The sequence below is a fragment of the Cervus elaphus genome, chromosome 28, assembly GCF_910594005.1.
Source record: "Cervus elaphus chromosome 28, mCerEla1.1, whole genome shotgun sequence".
NCBI lineage: Eukaryota > Metazoa > Chordata > Mammalia > Artiodactyla > Cervidae > Cervus > Cervus elaphus.
In genome coordinates, this window is record NC_057842.1 from 45,694,482 (window position 1) to 45,714,677 (window position 20,196).

A 20,196-nucleotide genomic window follows, 5' to 3' on the forward strand; every position below is an offset into this window, starting at 1 on the left:
GACCAGGGCTGAGTTTCCCTGTTAGATAGCATTAAAGTCTCCCAATGCCTCTGAAATGTATGAAGACCTCTGCCCCTAATTAGCTGAAAGCTTCAAGCCCATCACTCAATGTCTCTGAGTCTCAATTTCCTTATTAAAGACCCTCCACTCAAACAAGAAATATTGTATCTTTATACCACAGTGCTTGTTGCTAGAGATGGCTGAAATGAAGTAGAGGAACTCAGAATCTAACTGCATAGTAGGAAATAAATAGATTTGAAATAACACTCACCTGAGGGACACAATTATCATGACCAAGGCAGATGAATTCAGACATCTGGCTGGGGTGGTAACACTTGAGCCAGGTGTTAAAGGACAGGTGGATATGAATTGCTGGAAAGCGTTCAGTCCGAGTTAGTGGAACTAGTTAACTATTCTGGCTAAATCTCTAGACAATGGCTGAAAAATATAAAAAAGGAATGGGGTGGGGCGGCGGGTTGCCTGGCATTGAGGTTAAGGTTTTCTTTGCATCTTGTGACTGCTTCTAGTCATTTCTCCTCACCCTCAGTTCCTCCTTTTGAAGGACACCACATGCATATGCCACACCTCTGCTTGCTGCCATCATTCATAGACCCTCCTGATTGATCCCCTGATCTTTTCTCCTCTTCACTCCACCCCAATCAACCATTCCCAGTTCACTTAATGACATCGCATCGTAAAGCGTCATGCAACATCCTTCCTCTAAGCCTCTGTCTCAATCTCCTCTTCTCTGGTCTCCCCAGCACATTCACTTTACTATCCTGACTCTGGAAATGTCTCAGATCACATCAGATCTTTTAGTCCAATGACAGATGCCCTACTTTTTCACTGTCTGATGTTTACCTTCTGTCTGACTTCCCTTGTTACCCAGCTTTGAGTCTATGATCTAGTCTCCCTTGCATATTGTTTTCAATTACATAGTCCCATTTCTGTCATGCTTACCCTAAACTCCAGGACCCAAGAGAAGTGTATATATCTTCCAACTCTACTTTCTTTCATCCTAATTTCTCTCCAATCCACTGCAATCAAGTTTTCACTCCCAGAATTTGCACTTGAAATCACCATGTTCACTAGTGGCTTCCATCTTGCCAAATGAGTCAGCAATTCTCTATTCTCATCATATTTATCTCTGAGCAGCACTTGACACAATCGTGCAGTCCTTCTTGAGAAAATCCTTCATTTAATTTATAAGCACTACACACTCTTGTTTCCATTCTATCTCACTGGCCACTGCTTCTAGCCTTCTTTGTTGAATTCTCATCTTCCTCCTTCAAGAGGCAGAGTGAACTAGGGTTCAGCTGAAGCATCTAATGCTTAGATTTAAATAATTATCTATATGCTGAGAATGCCCAATTTTAGATCTCTATAACCAGCAACCTACTTGACGTCTTTATCTGGATGTTTTATGGAAATCTCCATCTTAACAATCCAAAATAGAATAGAATTTCTCCTCCCAAGATTACTCTTCTCTCTGTCTTCCAATCTCAGTGAAAGGTACCTCCACTCACCTTTCAAACTTAGGAATAATCAATTGTTTATGCTTCCCTATTTCTCTCTGTTTCTTCCCCTACATCCTGTCCATCATCAAGTCTTACTAGCTCTACGTTCTATATATATCCCAAGTCCTCCAACCACATCTCATCATCTCTACCAGAACTATTCTAGCCCCAGACACTATCATATCTTGCCTAGACTGTGAAAGAGTCTACTAGCTGGTAGTCTCTCTGACTTGTCTTCCACCATCCATTCTTTACCCAACATTCAGAGTGCTGGTTAAAGCATAAATCAGACCACATCATTCCAAAGATAAAACCTGCCAAGGGCTTTCCATCATCCTTACAATGAAATTAAACTACTTACTTACCATGGTATTCAAGACCTTCCAGGTTCCAGTTCTCAAATCGCATCTCCTTTCATGCTCCCATTGGTTCTCCAGGCTCTAGCCACACTGTCTTTTTGCTGTTTCTCTAACAAACAAAATCATCCTCACCTTGATTCTGTACTATTTTCCCACCAGATCTTATATGGATTTGCTCACTCATTTCATTACAGTCTATACTCAAATGCCACCTCTTCAGAGAGACCTTTCTTATCTACCTTTATATAAAATAGCACCATAACCCATCATCCTCTGGGGCTTTACCTTGTTTTAATTCTACTATCATGATCACTATTGCTCATCAAAACCTGAAATTGCATTAATTAATTTGCTCGCTTATTGATTTATCTGTCTCTCCCACTAGAATGTAATCCCCACTAAGATTACAGAATATAAAAAAAAAAGATTACAGAATATATTTTTTGTTTTCATTTTTTGTCTTTTTTACCTATAGTCCTTAGCACTCAGAATTAAGCTTGGTACTACTGGTATGTCCTCAACAAATATTTGTTGGACAAAGATTATTGAATGAATGGATGGAGAAACTGAATGCTACACATTTAAATTTGGTTCATTAAGTGATCGTTAAGCACAGTGATCTCTTGACCAGGGCCACTGACATGATGAAGGTGAAGTTAGAGAGAGATGCCAGCTACTCATGTGAGAATGCTGAACAGAAGCAGAGGTCAGGACCGCTTGCCCTGAGGCCGTTCCAAGAAGCATCTGAGAGTGGAAAAGAACTTTTGCCAGACATTGCTGCAGGATGGTATGTCCTGTAAGGAGGGGCCAAGGTGAGGAAAAGTCACAAGGCAGTTTACGAGCGTAAACCTATACAACTCAGAAGTGCTGTTGCCCAAAGAGGAACCAGCATGGGGCAAGACAGGAAGATCACAGGCTCATTTGCCTCATGGTCTACCTACTTTTAACAGCAATAGCTGAACTATGAATTCTCCTTATTTTCTGACTTAACTATATTTCACTGTATTTTTGGTTTTGAATTGGGGCTGGGGTAAAACTGCAGCAAGAAAAAGGGGAAGAGACTCACATGAAAGAAGACTCTGGCCCATGGCTGATGGGTGACTATGGGAGGAGCTTACCGCAAGTGCTCCTACCACCTGCAGCCCTGTGCATTGACCAGAGCTGCACCACTCAAAGGATGGAGCTGGCAGAGGACTGTGAGAACCCTCCCAGGCACCAAACTGTGGTCATCCTGGGCTTCAGCAACCTCTGCACTTCACATCTCCTTTATATTTATTTGTCTATTTAAGAAGAAACCAAATTAAGAAATGTCACATGTTCTTAGAGCAAGAGAAGCATGGAAACAAAAACTGGGTTTTATATAAAGCAAGAACCAAGGGTCGAATGATTATTATATTGTTTCATTTTAAAAGATAATTTATGGTTCTGGTAGGAACCCTATCACTCCAAGTGATTTTAAATGGCTCTTTGACATGTTTTTCTTTGACACACAGTGAATTTGGCATAGATATATGTAGAGCTGATTTATTATAAAGAAAAATCAACATTGTGCAGTAAACCAGTAAATTATCCTACAAATTCAGAACACACACACATACATTCTTATCAACTTATACTCTATTCAGTACGCACCTCAAACCAACAACTGTGGTGAAAAATTGAGGAACATTGCCTCCTCTCATGACTACAAGAAAAAGCTGCATTTATGTGAATATATTTGGCAGGTGTATGAGGTAAAAAGCTTCTTTTCACCTTTCTGTGCAAATATAACTTTAACAAGAGTACTTGAACATGCTTTTCTCTACACCACTCATAAAAATTCTTGAGGTTCTTAACCTTACTGGAAAAGAAAACCTCAGATGGCTATAAAGTAAATACACAGCATATTCTCAATATTATGGCCATCTTCAAGCAATTTCTCACACTTATAATGCATTTATTTTTATATAAAGCAGATGTGTGTCTCTGGGGCAAACCATGCCTTTTATTCTTATGTTGTGAAAGTCCCTTCTAATTAAAACAGGAAATACAAATTTCCTTGTCTAGTTCTAAGGATAAATCCTACTTAGCACAAGCAGCTGTCTGCAATTTTTGATGAACCCTTTCTGGCTATTCTAAACGTGCACGGCTGAATTCATATTTTGTGTGCACTTTTGAGTCTCCGGTCCAAAAACAAAGGGCACACCCAGCGTTTCTGCATCCTCACCAGCCAGGGCTTTGCATGATTTGGGCACCTTCTCAAGTTAATAAGCAACACAAGCAGTGTTGCAGCTTCAGAAACATATTCAGAGATGAGAAAGCTGAATATATTCTGGTGGAGGGGTTAAGTAAAACATGTAAAATGAGAAGTCATTCAAAGAAAAGGCCAGGGATTGCAAGAAAGAGAGAACATAAATGAATTTCTTTTTTTTTTTTAATTCTTCTTTTAAATGCTTTACATTATAGCTCAAATTGCAATTAAGAAGACTCTGGTCCCACCCTTGTAATTAAAAAGCACAAGTAGTTCCTCTACTGACCACAACAAAGGGTAAAGAGACTCAAGCCCACTTCCTTGCAGGAGCCTCTGTTGCTGCTTCTGAGCGGTTCATGTACGGCTGATGAAACAGGCTATTGGGTCTAAGGGATTCAAGCCTAAGCAAGTGTATACACCTTAGAGGTTAGACACGGTATCTGGTGAGTGAGGCAATTTTTCCACTTTTGTCAAGGCTGGATTAATATTCTTACTAACTGCATTTTAGGAATGGTCAAATTAGTTAGAGTTCAGTCACCTGCCCAGGAGAGGTGGCAGGAAGGTGGAGAGACCAGAACTTGCCTTTCCTTACCTACTTAGGGGTCTGTGGGTCCCAGTTCATATGCCCTGTGCTTCCTCCCCTTTCCTCTGAGCGCTCAATGCGCATCAGAGTAGGAAGTCAGCACCCTAAATTCTGCTGGGCTGTGACAACAAAGAGCTGGTGATGAAAGTTTGCACTTAGCTAATAAAATAGAAGTGTTTTGTAGCTTCATCTGTTAAGAATTATGATATGAAAAAAAAAAAAAGAATTATGATATGGAAATTCTTAGCTTGAAAAGGTTTTCTTTTTATCTTAAACACCTCAATTTCTACCTTTTTATAACAATGAGTTTTTTCCCTTGAGTGAAAAATGCGATGCTTGTTTTAAGAATGAAACTCTCACCCAATCCTCTTCACATATATACAGCTTTCATTTATTAGGCCTAGAGTCTTATTTTAAATTTGCAAATTCAGCAAAGTGATGGCTGTGTCTTGGAATAATAACAAGCACCTTGGCAACTAAAGTGTCAATAATGACTATGAGCCCTTTAAAAATTGAGTCAGGGGCCAGAAGTTGCACTCATGCCTCTCCATAAACATGGCAAGAAAGTTAGTTAATAAACACCAACTAACTTTTTTCAACTGCAGCAATAAATTGTCTAATTGGCGAAATGTCCACAAGCACTGCTCAAAACACCTTGTGAATTGTTTAATTAGCAAACTCTTGCAACACTCAACAAATAGATATTGGCAAATGAGGGAGACACAGATCTCTGAAGTATTAGCTGTGCTGATAATCTAACCTGCAGGCTTTTCACAGGGACACATATTTCTTTTTTTTAAAAAAGTTTCAGACATTCAAATGACAAATATTTTCCACTTAAAATGTTCTTACAAGTAAATAAAACGTAAGAGATGTACAGACAACTAGGTATAATTGTGAATCAGACTGCTAACCAGATTAGTAATACGTCTCATATATATAGTAATGCAGGGTATGTATGTATCTTCTCAATACAATGACAGCATTTTGTTCACAGAAATATAACTAAATGAAAGAAAAAGAAATATTCTTCTGAAACTAGGTTTTCTCGTTGTTTCAGCAAACTGCAGAGTAGGGTATTACTGGATATATATTTAAGGCTGTCCACCCAGTCTCCTACCAGCCAAAGTACTAGGAAAATTCAACTGGCAGTGATTTATAATTGTTGAACAGTCTTGGGTCCAAACTCCATGGCGTGTTTTGAACCAAGAAGTGTTGAGTGGGAAGAGTCATCCTTCACGACAACCCCTTCTGCAAAGTTACCCACACTGAAGGGAGGGTGAGCAGTTTGGGAGTGGTGAACCAAGTCCTAACACATTAATTGTTGGGAAGCCCCTGGCGGAGACTTGCTGGGTATGAATGGTTTCCTTTCTTGGCTCAGATCATCCAGGACAGATCACACTGAGAAGTGCTGATTAGTTGATGAAACCCAGGTCACAAATCCAATAGCAGTATGGATCATTTCAACATATTTTGTTCCAAGGGTGTAAACTATGTGCCAATATTTATGGTAGTGATATCTTAAGTAAAATGGTGTGTATAGAAAGGTCAAAGCCCTATCTTTACTACAAATTCAAAATATATGTCCTCTCTGTCAAAAGATCAGGAAGTAGTGTGTCTTTGCTTATGAAGGAACACATATACATTCATCCCATAAAGACAAAAGAAATGTACACCTTTTCTTGGCATAGAAAAGTTTGAAAAGCATTAAATTAAGCTTCTCTCTCTTTTCTCTTCAGAGAGTACAGCTATGATTCATTACAATTACCATAAAATAACTGATTAAGCCACATGCAGCTATTCTTAGCTCTATCTGAAAAAGTTAAAATGCACATAGTCCTTATCTTCTTAAAGCTTATATATTTATCTGACACTGATCTTCTTAGGCTGAAATGTACAAGTCTTTTATATATTGGTTTGCAAAGCACAGAAGTTGAAGAGCTATGCTTATTACCCACCTAACAGTCTTTTAAATACTTGAAAGGTTCTTGGAAGAGTATCTTGAAAGGAAACCGAATATTACCAAAGACACACTCCCCTCCCATTCCCACAATTCAGACTTAGTTTTAACTGAGAGACAGTAAGACAGACAGAAAGGAACAAGTGGCAATTTGATGTTCAATCTAGAGCAAAACTATGACCAGGCATACACACAAAAGATTTTAAAATATTTATGAGAAGAATTAAGAGGCATTCCCTTACTTAAAGCAAAAAAGCATTTTAAAACCCTTCTCTGTAAAATATCTGAGTGTGTATCTTCCTTCAGTTTTCTCTATACATAATTGTTTGTGCAAAAACTTTAGATGATCTTGTTCTCTATTTGTCTGCTTCAATTGAATAATGATAGCCACCTCAGACACTATCAGTCTTGGGGTCGGCTGCTTCAACAAGCAGTAGGCAGACTGATGCTTCCAGCAGGTGACCTATGATCCAAGAGTTTAGTCTCCATGAAAAAAAAGAGACCAACCCAATGATCAAGCTCTGCAGTGAAACCCCAGAGGGGCTTTTATTCTGGAAGTTGTTACAAGTAGTTCATAACCTTTGTACTCTAGACACTCATTCAAACTACCCCACCACTCTGTAAACCAGGGGCTAAGGATGCTCTGAGGCTTGAACTTTCTACCCAAACAGGGGACTGTAAACATTTGGGGGAGGCCCAGTGCTACTGCTAAAATAAACCATAAAAAAGGACATTAGCCAAGACACTTTTATTCAGGAAGCCTCTCTCAGTTCAGGGAACCCAATTTTAACTTCAACCCTTTTACTCAAGAGCTAGGCCTCAGTGAAAACAAGCAAGCCTCTTTAGAGCAAAATTTTAGAGTACTTTTAAAGTTCTGTCAGCATCCTTTGGTGCTAATAAAAGGTATATATAAAAAGGAATCAGGACACAATAGAAGAGAATATATATTTATAATCTGGATTGCAACAGTGTTTTCTTTTTTTTAACTGTAAATGAAGTGCAGGGGAAAAAAAACACATGTAAAGAGGAGACTGCTACTCAAAAGAAATTACTTATGACTTAGCATTTCTGCTTCATCTCATTTGGCTGCCTTAATTTTCGATTGTTCTAGTTTTTAGTAAGAGATCTTACTTCTTTCAGGTTCAAAGATGTTTTGACTACAAATTTAATTAGATTATTTGATCCTAGACTGCAGAAAGTCTTTTCTTCTTGGGGAGAGAGGGAGGGGAGAGAAGAAGGGAGCCTCCATGCTCTTAAGAGCTGGTGGAAATAAAATCACCAGGGGAGGCAGGAAGTGAAATTGGGTCCAGTTTGCCTAAATTGAAGAAAATAAGGAATACATTTATTCTAAAATTCAAGTTTAATTAAAATAAAATTTCACTCTCAACAATAACTTTAAATTAAGGAGTAAAGTTGTAGAAAATAATAATATGTTCTAGTCTTTAAGTTTTAATAACTTCTGGATGATCACCACGAATTTTTAATGTTATATATGATTTAAACACACCTAGTTAAGATGTCTGGATGTAAATCTGTCATCCCACCAAATCATCATCAATGGCTAACAACCAGGACACAACGAAGGATCCAAAGTAACTACTGAATTTAACATGCTGGGTATTTTACTGTGACAGTCTGATGAGGTAAATATTAACATCAAGATGATAATTATTTTTAGAACTGTTAATTAAATGTAAAGCACAGAAAGCTTAAAAGAGATATAAAGGCATCTATTAACTAGAAATTCAAGGCGACCATGCCTTTAACACACAGGATGTGGAAAAGCTTCCACAAAACAGAAAAAAAAAATTACCCAAAGGCTCAGTTCACTTAAAAAACAAAACCAAGCAACTTATGTCTCAGTCATGTTAATCTCCATGTCACCTGAACCAAACTTCTCCAGACTCCCTTTGGTAAGTCTTATAATAAAAATGTCTTTGAATCACCAGCCCAGGTGGGATGCATGAGACAAGTGCTCGGGCCTGGTGCACCGGGAAGACCCAGAGGAATCGGGTGGAAAGGGAGGTGGGAGGGGGGATCGGGATGGGGAATACATGTAACTCCATGGCTGATTCATGTCAATGTATGACAAAACCCACTGCAATGTTGTGAAGTGATTAGCCTCCAACTAATAAAAATAATTGAAAAAAATAAAAATGTCTTTGAACAATACTTATGATTGCCTATTTTTTAAAAATTGGGCAAAAGATGCATAATATTTACCATTTTAACCATCTGTAAGTGTACAGTGGTATTAGGCACTTTGACGCTGGTATGCAACCTTCACTGCTCTCCATCTCCAGAACTTTTTCATGATCTCCAAACCCACTAAACACCAACTCTGCATTTCTCCCCACCTCCAGTCCTTTGTAACCTGTATTCTACTTAATGTCTCTAAAAATCGAACTATTTCAGGTAACTCATGTAACTGGAATCATACATTTGTCCTTTTGTGTCTGATTATTTCACTTAGCATAATGTTAATTTTTAAAAAAAAAATGTAAATCTTAATTATCCAATTTATATATGGGAAAAAAACTTAAAGGCAATATCATTCCCCAAATACAGTATAACCATCACAGACCATCCACTCACCTCTTCAAAAATAATTTTTGCCTTCTATAAAGAAAATTCAGGTTTCAGCATCATTTCCCCCTTCAAGAGTTCAGACTCCAGAATCTTCCTGGACAAGCCGTGTTGTGGTCTACTTCTAGCCTGGAAAAGAAAGTTATGCCAGCTATCCTAAGCAACCCTTTACTGTCCCACACACCTGTTCAGACAACGGGTCATTTAAACAAGCAGAATAGCAGCTGAGAAAGCCAGGTCAGCTACCCTCTGATCTGAAAGACATTTACAAAACCAGTCCCCCTTCTCTGTCTTCTTTATGTGAAAATAGCAGTTGAAGAAACATGACTCCTTCCCTTCCTGTTTGAAGAGACAGTGAAAGCCCTCCTGCTGAGAGACTACTCTCTAAGTTTGGGGAAGAGGCCTCCTCAGTCCTCCGGCTTAGTCCCTAAGCCTGGGTCTACAGGGGAAAGAGGACCCATCCCACCCTGGTTATGTTTGTTTAAGGAGCTAGGTTCAACTCAAAGAGTTAACGATTAACAAGGGCCATATTACATGTCACATTTTCTTGTTACCATGCTTTTTACTCCTAGGTAAAATCAAGGAGACATTTTTGCTTTCTGACCTTTCTTAAGTTTCTTTTCAGTTGGGCCTAAAGGTTTTAAAGGCAAAAAATATACAAACTGAATGGTTAACATTGTGGTCTTTTGACAGATGAAGTCTGAATTTTCCAGAAAAAAGTTTTGTTTTGTTTTAGAAAACCAATACAACACTATAGATATAGCAGCAAAACCATTCAAACAGATGTAAAGATTTTATGGGTGTCCTTTTCCAACTATATATTTATATTTTTTTCCTAAGTACAATTTATCATTGGATTATAAGAATGAAAAGTATACAATTTTTTCCTTAAATACACGTCTTTTTAAAATGTTTTCCACTACTCGTAAATTTGGAGTAATGTTTCTCTCAGTAGCTTAGGTATGAGTTAAACTGCTTTGCTTTATATACACCTCAAGAAAAGAGAAAGGATGAATGACCAAAATCCACCTAAGAACTGACTCATATATTGTAGAAGGTCTAACTCTGTAAGAAATTTATCACACAAAACGAGCAATTCCATACTGAGCCTTCCGTAGGGAGGGAAGTTTTGTCTTGGTAGGTGAAATGGATGAAGGGAGAAAGCCTAGCAAGCCTGGAAAGAAGACAACTCACTATTTCCAAAAAATCTCATCTGTTTTGGCAAAATATTGATAATTGCTTTTAATTTAGAAAGAACCGCAACATTTTATATACTAAAGTACCATAAATAATTCTGGTTTAAAAATTCCTATGTGTAATAATTCTCTTTTAGGCTTTCGTTTTAATTTTAGTAAAACTTTCCTCATGCTCTCTTAAAATCACACAATTTTAGAATTCTGTATGGAACCTTGTGGGCACCCCAGGTGGCCCAGTGGGTAAAGAATCTGCCTGTAATGCAGGAGATGCAGGTTCATTCCCTGAGTGGGGAAGATCCCCTGGAGAAGGAAATGGTAATCCACTCCAGTATTCTTGCCTGGGGAATCCCATGGACAGAGGAGCCTGGCTGGCTACAGTCCATCAAGTTGCAAACAGCTGGAAACAGCTGAAGCAACTGAGCTCACACACATGCATGGAACCTTATAGATAATGTAGTATAGGGTAACAATATCCAAACTTCTTTTTTTCCAGTAGTGGAGCTACCACTAATTAGCTTTTTTTCTTTTATTAAGCCTATTGAAATCATACCGTGCTCTGAGCAAATTTCTTCTAGATAAAGGCAGAAATCTGATTGGGGATGCAACCTGAGGGTCCAAGGCCCATGTCGGAGAATCACTTTGTGTCAGTCCAGTCCCCTCATTTTATAGAAGCAGAAACAGAGGCCCAATAAAATTAGGTGACTTCTCCAAATTCACATCACACCAGCCTCAGAGCTGAGACTAGTACCCGCACTCCTTATTCACTACCTTCCTCTCCACCAAATCTTAATGGTTTGGAATTGCAAATAATTTATTATTTTGCACTTGGGGAGCTAAAGAAGCAGCATAAAATTTAGTGGGGGTAGAGGTGGGGTTGTAGGGAAGCATGTGTTTGAAATTGCTGATCACCTCAATTTCTGTTATCAAGGCCAAAAAGACAAGAAACAGAATCAGGAAAAGAAGGGACCTAACTGAACTGAAGGTAAAGGCATCATCATCATCCTTTCCTATATTCATTTGCTCAGCAGTTATCGCAGACATCGCACCAGGTACTGAGAAAGATGCTCAAATAAATTAGGACCTTGTTGCCAGGCGCGTTTCCTGTTGGGCATGGTGCTGCGCATGTGTGTGTGCACACTTGCATATAGTCCTAAGCGGGATGTGATAGATGCCACAAAAGTGATGCAGGAAATGCAGAGAGGAAAGAGCAATCAAGCGTGGGTGTCCAGGGGAAGGTGTCATCTGAGCTGAGCCTCAAAAATCATCATGGGGATTGGTGGCACCAGGGTGAACTCCCAACAGCCGCGGCTGGAGTGCAGAGGTAGAAAGGAAGGGAAGAACACAAGCCTTTCTCCCATCTACTCTGACTGAAAGGAAGGCCTCCTACAGAATTGCGTGAAGTATGTCTGGAAAGTTACTTTGGCCAAAACTTGAAGGGGTGGGGAGTAGGGAGAAGAGAGGTAGCCAGGAGACAAAGTGAAGGCCAGGGCTTCAGACTCCAGGGGCTGGGGGGTAAAGGAAGTGTTTATTTACTAACAGATACATGGAAGATAAACCCATCTGGAAATTAGATGCATAAAATTGGGTCAGTCACCTAACGGCTGTTGGTAAAAGGAGGTTATAGATTTCAACAGTTGTTCCCAGGTTCTTGTCTGTAGAAACAGTAGTAGCATAATGGGCTTTGGGGGCTGCAACCTGTTTGCTTTCTACAATCAGTGTCTTTACAACTCACCCCTGCCCCCACTTCCCCTTCTTTGTACTCTGCTGCCTGCCTCCAAAAGTGCTAATATAGAGCTGGAGAAAGTTTTCTCTCACGTTTTTTGGGGGGAAAACCCCACAAAACTCTAATATATTAAGGCATGGAAAAGGTTAACTCTGAAGCAAGACAAAAGTAACACCAAAGTAGGAGAGAAAAGCATTCCCTTGCCTTTCTGGCCTTCAGTATTCCATAAAACGCATTTCCCTCCTGATAAGACCCTGTGCTGACCGGGCAGCCACACTTTACTACAGGTTCACTAACTAACTGAGCTGTCTTTCAAGGATATCAGTGCAACCAGAAGAGCCATAAAATTGTGAAATTTCGAGAAGAAGGGCTAAGTCAGACGTAGGCTTGGCCTAGCCTGATCAGTACGGCTATGGACAGAGAGCTAAGCTGCTGACATCAGGATAACACAGTGTGGTCAGTTCTGAGTGCCCTAGTCCTGCCCATGTCCACTCACGCATTGCTTCTTCCAGAGATGTTGTTTTTGAGAGATGCAGAGCCCGTGCCATCAGAAGTCTGGAAGAGGGAGAGGCATTTTCCAAATTCTAGTTTTTCAGACCAAACAAAATATAAACAAAGGCATAATACCCATTTGTTATTTGCCACTACATTTTAGAATTTCCGGTATAAGCTGTTTAAGAAGTGCCAAATCTGGACTCCCCTGGTGGCACAGCGGTTAAGACTTCGCCTTCCAGTGCAGGGGGTGCGGGTTCAATCCCCTAGATTCTGCATGCCTTACTGCCAAAAAATCAAAACATGAAACAGAAGCAATATTATAACAAATTCAGTAAAGACTTAAAAAAAAAAAAAAAAGAAGTGCCAAATCCTAAGTTTTACAGCTAAAAAAAAGAAAGACTCTCCCTCTGAGTTTGTTTATCCTCAATGGTGAAAAATTGAAAGCATTTCCCCTAAAATCAGGAACAAGACAAAGGTGCCCACTCTCACCACTACTATTCGTCCTGGACTTTTAGAACTGTGCAGTTCTCCTAGCCAGCTCCTAGTTTTAGCTCCAAGGGAGCCAAGGATCAGAGAGGAATGGGATTTGCTCATACTTGGCTAATCAACAACGAAAACTGACAACTATACAGGTTCTCAACTCCTGGCCCTTACTCTCTCCATTACTATAAATAGTTTTCTTATTAGTCTTGACAATTTTAGTGAAAGTCCATGTAATTCTTATTCCTTTGGTGCAACTATTATGAGAAGTTCTAGTGAAACATAACTCTGAAGATAAGGATGAAAGAAGTGGCCACCCTAAGACACATTTTCCCCTTGGGAAGTCCAAATGAATGTCTCATAATAAAGATTTACCTCTTTATATCCTACTCTTGTGTGATCAGCTACTCCACACACAATGACTAGAAGATATCATTATCCAAAGACTTATTTCTTTGGTGGAAGCGAAAGACTATTTTTAAAATGTATCATGCTAATAAAACCCAAAGTAACTACTTCTCTCACTGTCCTCAAAACTAACGAAATTGCATAAATTGTGACTAAAAATGAATTGTATACTACAAGTAGTACTTATGATAAAGGAAACAAATAAAGACTCCAAATTCTTCCCTCACTTCCACTAGTTATTCTTCTTTCCTTTCCTAGTATTTCTGATACAGGTATTAGCAGAGAAATGAAAATAGATGCAATGTGTATAAAGAATTATGAAGACCCAAGACATCTGGTCCTCTGTACTTAATAGTTTAAGAAACCAGGAAAGATCATATAGGTCACTTCCTATGTGATCATGAATCTTTCAATGTGTCTTGCTTTTCAAACTCCTTAATCAATAAAAAATTGAAAAATACCTATGATGATCTTACTTGAAGCTTCAGAAAAACTCTTATTAGAAAGAATGCTATTTTTCCTCCAGAGGAAAGAATATATTCTCAGGAAACAATTAGAAGCTCAGAATTTCCTAACCCTCTATTTACTTGTCCTTCATCCTTCTTTAATTTAATTTGGCTACAATCAGCCTCTCTCCTGTTGCTGATGAAATACTCACTTTTCCACTCAAATCAGCCTGGAACACTCCTGCGGACGCGGAAGGAGCTGCTTGGAGCAGAGCAGTGCAGAGCGGCTCTCCCCCTAGAATGTGGCTCTCTTTGCAAAAGAGGCCTGAGTCAACAGCCCTATCGGGACGATCACATGACATGGCCTTTGTCTCCTTCCTGCTGGAGTGTCAGTGGTCATGGCCAAAGACTGCAACAGGGGATTGCCAGGAGATGAAAAATGCTTCACGTGTTTGTATTCTAGCTGTCAAAGAGAGAAGAGAAACAGCCTTTTCCACTGCCTTCCATCACAGCCCAGAAAGGATCTGCTTCTCCCACCTGAAAGGCTCAGGACATGCCAGGAACTAGAGACGCAGGAAACGAGATCTGCGGCCAGGAGCCCACTGTCCTTATTCCATGGAAATGAAAGACAAGTTGCTTTGATCACCTTGGAGGCCAACCACCTTCTTCTACTGAAAACTAACCCCACCTTGGCGGTGCCTGCTTCCCCTCCATACCCAGCCAGGAACTCTACTCCCTCTACTCTGGCTTGAGAATCAGGCTAATCAGTTTGATCTGACAGATTTTAATTACATTAATTAGGGCTTTTCTGAATAGGCCTGATTAGCATCCTACCAAGGGTTTGTGTATGTGAGTGTGTTTGTGTGTTTTCTTCCCTAAAGTAGCTCTGTTAGGATCAGGACTAATACTTTCTTCTCCTCTAACAGTGGTGGGGTTTTTAGTCTTGCTCAAGGGAAAAAATCAGACATTTGGTGGCAATGGGTGTGAGAATGTATTTTATAATAAAATCAGCCATGAAGATCTGGAGAGGGGAGAAGGGGTTGTTAATTAGAACATTTGTCTAGAATGCAAGCATTGATTTTGCTTAACCTTACGCTTAGTAAATACTATATTTAGTTTCAGTTTTAAAAATCCAAGGTCTTCTAAATTTAGCCCCATACCCGCATCAGACTGAAGCACATAGAAATAGATTTGGATCTCTGTGTGATTTTATCCATCACATTTCAGACAGAACCAATGAAAACCACACAGAAGCTAAAGGAGATTTATCCTCTGTCCCTCCATTGTTTCATAGAATAATATCGTCAGTGTCAACTAGATTTTAATGAAAATATTTCTAAACCACTTCCAACCACTAATAAAAGAGAACAACCGGACTGATTTCTCAGAACACGATACAAAGTTTAGCACAGCACTATGTTTAGCTTTATTGATCATCTATACTTTAATTACTGCTTTAATATATGCTATTTTGAATTGTTGTTGTTTAGTTGCTAAGTTGTGTCTGACTCTTTCGCAACCCTCCAGACCGTAGCCCACCAGGCTTCTTCTGTCCATGGGACTTCCCAGGCAAGAACACTGGAGTGGGTTGCATTTTCTTCTCCAGAGGATCTTCCCGACCCAGGGATCGAACCTGTATCTCCTACATTGGCAGGTAGCTTCTTTACCACTGAGCCACCAGAATAAATCATAATAAATGAGGGCATAGTTCCAGACACCAGGAAGAAAAGCTATCAAACTCAGGAAAGTTTATTTGCTTTTAAAAAGTCTAATACGAAACTAATTTTTTTTTTTTTTAATCACGTGTCTTAAGGAAAGCAGTAAAAGAGTGGACTTGCGACCCTTAATCCAAGTTTTGAATCCTGTTGACATGGCTCTCTCCCCACTGCCACTTGTGCAACAGCTACTGCTCTGAGGATTAAAGCTGCTATTCACTCCCACCTGAGCTATGTTAATTAGGATGCTGTTTTATTGGGATAGAGCCTGAATCAGTTAGAACATTGATAAGACAGCTGAGAAACTGCATTTTCTAGCCACAGTGATATACCAGAAAGATAAAAGTTTTTTTGATTATCTGAAAAATATCCCAATGCCATATTTTTCATTTGCAGTGTATTCAATTATCTTATCTTTAAGGGTTAACTGGGATTTAACATTTCTAGCCATTTGGTTTCCTAGTCACTTTGAAGTGAAAGTGAAATGTCTAAAGGTGTCTATATATTCACCTCCTTTTTTTTACCCCTCTCATTTTGAGGGGGAAAAATCCTCAGTAGAAATGATGTTCATAGTCTTTTTTGTTATCTTCTGATTCTCACTGGAAATCAGAGTGATCTTTTCTCCTTTCCTTGGTCTTATCTAGGTGGATAGGATGTCCTTTGAGAAGGAACCTGATTAACTCACTTTGATGAATACCAGGCTTATTCTGGGCTCTACAATCACAAGAATGAGAACGGTCCATTCACCTACTTGGGAAGTAGCAGGAATCCAAACCTTTAACTTAAGGTTTTTGATCCACTTTGGATTAGACAATTAAGATTTTCTGGGAAGCATTAGTAAAAGATTGAGGGAACTGAAGGGTAGAAACAGGCTATGTGATTTAATGTTGGATACTCTCCCTCCATAGCCAAATGTTTGCCCTGGGTAGAATATATTTTATGCTTTTCAATGATGGTAGCTTTCTGGCTTCCCCTGGCAAAAAATACTAAGTGATTTATTAAACAAACAGACAACAACAAAAACAAAAGAAGCAAACCCACACACAGTTACATTACTGTGCCAAATTTCACCTAGTATTCAACTTAATTACTCAATTACAACTTTCAAATCTTCTAACAGTTCAAAGGAACAGAAATGGAAGTTAAGAGTTTTGACATAATTTGGGGTGTGTGCAGGGGTGGAGAAAGAGTTGTTGTTTTTTTTTTAAGTAACAACAAAAAGAAGAACAAAAAGGGAGAAAGTGGTTGATGGGAGAAAAAAATGTAAAGCTTTTCTTTTAAAAGTGAGAACTTAAAATGGTAATTTAAAAAATATAGATATACATTGACAAAAAGGTGTGTGGGGAGGTGGGGAGAAAGAGAGTAGGGGTAGGGAGTAGGGCATAAAATTAACACAGAAAAGTTCTGCAAGTGAGAAAAAGCCTTTCCTCAGGTTTTAAAATAGTCACTCCAAAAAAATAAATAAATAAAAAATAAAATAGTCACTCCAGTGTACAGTAACAGGATCTCAACCCATTTTGTTAAGCTAAGTTCACTGACAGTCACTTACTAATCTTAATCTTAAATTAACTTACTGTTAATTCGATGAACTAAAGTCTGAATGTAAGCTCTCCACACACATTTTCGTCATTATGAGGTCTGTGTCTTACTAGAGCATGGCAGTCCTTCATTTGGTTCACTCAGCCTGTCAGGCAGCCACCCATGATTTACTGAGTCCGCAATGGGCAGCAGGCACTGTGCTATGCCCTGGGTGCCCAGTATTCAGCAAAATGGACGTGGTCCTTACCCTTCATGAAGCTAATTATTAAGGGAGAGACTGACGTGAAACAAGTAAGTGTAAAAATATAACCACCACGTGTGGGAAGTGAGAGAAAAGGAAAAAAAGAGAGGGTGCTGTGTGAAAGAAGAGAGGAATGGCGGGGAACGGGGTGTTCAAGGAAGAGCGTTCTATGAGGGAACTCTTAAGCTGAAGCTTTCAAAGAAATTTTGACCATACTCCACAGCCTGTGGGACCTTATTTCCCAGACACGTAATCGAACCTACATCCTCTGCATTGGAAGGCAGAGTCTTAACCACTGGACCACCAGGGAAGCCTAGCTTAAAGGTGTCAGCCTTGTAGACTGCAGAGGGAGGAAGAGGACAGGGGCGGAGGCCAGGTCGGATGGAAAGAAGAGAAGCATCTCAGCACTCCCAGGCCAGGAAGCCCTTAGTGAGTTCTGGGGGTGGAAGGACCACAGTTGTGGCTGTGTCAGTGACGTGAGTTGAGGCTGCAGAAGCAATAGATCTTTGCAGCTCCTGGTGAGAAAAGGATTTTCTTCTAAGGACCATTCTAATAGGAGCAAAAGTTAACCATTTATTCTTAAATTAATAACTTTTGTTGCACACTCAATTGTGGAAATATACTACAATAAGAGAACAGTTAAATAAATTAGGTACATGTCATGATAGAATATTATCCAACCATGTAAAAATGCTTCAAAATGATATTTAATGATACCCAAAAATGTGCAAGATATTTAAAATCAGTATATACATAAACATAAAAGAGCAAGTTTGTAAAAGAGAAATGTATCTGTAGTTGTAGTAGTAGAAATAGTAGAAGGAACTACACTCAAACGTTAAAAATGATTAAAGCTAAATGGAGGAATTACACTGATAGGTGGTCAACTTTTTTTTTTTTTTTTTTTTAGGTGCTAAATACTCTTTATTTGATGCTATACATAAACCACACTAAAATGCCTTTCATTAAGTAAAAGGCTAAATTTTAGATTGAGAATTTTAATTAAATTGGCATAGTTTATAAAACCAAAAAGATAAAGTGGAATTTGTCAGTGTATTTTCAATTCTTGCCTTAACAGGCTAATGAACACAACTTCAAACACATCTGAATCCTCCTCTGTTCTATGAGACAGTGAAGGGACCTTTTCAGTATTTAAATATATTAATATAACCAGTTATAGAAATCTAAATATAAAACCAATCTCTTATAGGGTTTGAGAAGGAATGCACCATCTCCCTAAGAAGTTTAATATTCCTTATTCAAGTTCAATCATCTCTTTAGAATGGGAAAAGTGATAGTACTTGTTGAACCGGAATTACTATCAAAATTAAAAAAAAGCTGACCATATTTGTTTAGCCACAAACCAATCTTATTTAAATCAGGACTGTCCAACAGAATTATTCCATCAGCCGTTCATGATCTGAATTCTAGTGTGTGAGATCAATTTAAATATGGTACACATAAAAAGTCATGAGACACTTCTGTTTCATAATAAATAAGGCAGTGGCCAACTATTACTCATTGGTAGCTTTTTTGAGATAAGCTATCAAGTCCTCCCTCTCTCCCTTCTTCTTAATGCCAGCAAAGATCATCTTTGTTCCAGGGATGTACTTCTTGGGATTCTCCAAGTACTCCATCAGCGTCTCCTCTCCCCAGGTGATACCTTTGTTCTTGTTGGCATCTGTGTAAGAGAATCCAGCAGCCTGACCCGTCTTTCGTCCAAACAGACCATGGAGGTTTGGCCCAGTCTTGTGCTTGCCTCCCTTTTCCACAGTATGGCACTGGGCACACTTCTGAACAAAAATCTTCTTGCCCTTCTCAACATCACCCATTTTTAAATCGTTCTTTCTCTGGGCGCGACCGAGAAGTTCCCGCTCGCAAGCCGAACGCCCCGCTTTCTAGGTGGTCAACTTTTGTTTAACTTTGTTTTTCCAATTATCATACAGTAAAGTGACTTCTACGAATCTTTATACATGTATAGATTCCTGTAACAATCAATTACAGGATGAGTCCATCCTGCCAAAAAACCCCCTTTTGCTATTCCTTTATAACCACACCTGATGGCTTAATTGTGATACCTTTTTGTAGCTTCCAAACTCTCTACAATTAGTATGCATTACTTTAATTTTCAGGGGTTTCCCTTGTGGCTCAGCTGGTAAAGAATCCGTCCGCAATGCAGGAGACCTGGGTTTGATCCCTGGGTTGGGAAGATCCCCTGGAGAAGGGAACGGCTACCCACTCCAGTATTCTGGTCTGAAGAATTCCATGGACTGGATAGTCCATGGGGTCGCAAAGAGTCAGACATGACTAAGCGACTTTCACTTTCACTTTAATTTTCAGGGGGGAAAAGCCACATAATTTGAAGTAGTAGAAATAAAAGAACAACACCGTAAACAGTAATTCTCTAAACAATGACTTTTTTTCTTAACCATTATTTAAGATTAATATGCTTAATGTTGGCTTCCCTGGTGGCTCAGATGGTAAAGAATCTGCCTGCAGTGCGGGAGACCCAGGTTCATATTCCTGGGTCAGGAAGATCCCCTGGAGAAGGGAATGGCTACCCACTCCAGTATTCTTGCTTGGAGAGTCCCACGAACAGAAGAGCTTGGTGGGCTATAGTCTACGGGGTTGCAGACAGTCGGACATGTCTGAGCGACTAATACACTTTTTTTCATGCTTCATGTATTTTTTAAATTTTAGAACCTTCCTCAACTAACT

At 39.2% G+C, this 20,196-nt stretch overlaps 1 protein-coding gene across 1 annotated transcript; it reads right to left on the reverse strand.

Moving 5' to 3' along the window:
- Nucleotides 1-18,825: 18,825 nt before the first annotated feature.
- On the reverse strand, nt 18,826-19,390 carry LOC122685555 (cytochrome c). The gene has a single exon (XM_043890445.1). It carries the CDS (start codon nt 19,308-19,310, stop codon nt 18,993-18,995), a length of 318 nt encoding a protein of 105 aa, XP_043746380.1. The 5' UTR covers nt 19,311-19,390; the 3' UTR covers nt 18,826-18,992.
- Between the last annotated feature and the right edge of the window lie 806 nt (nt 19,391-20,196).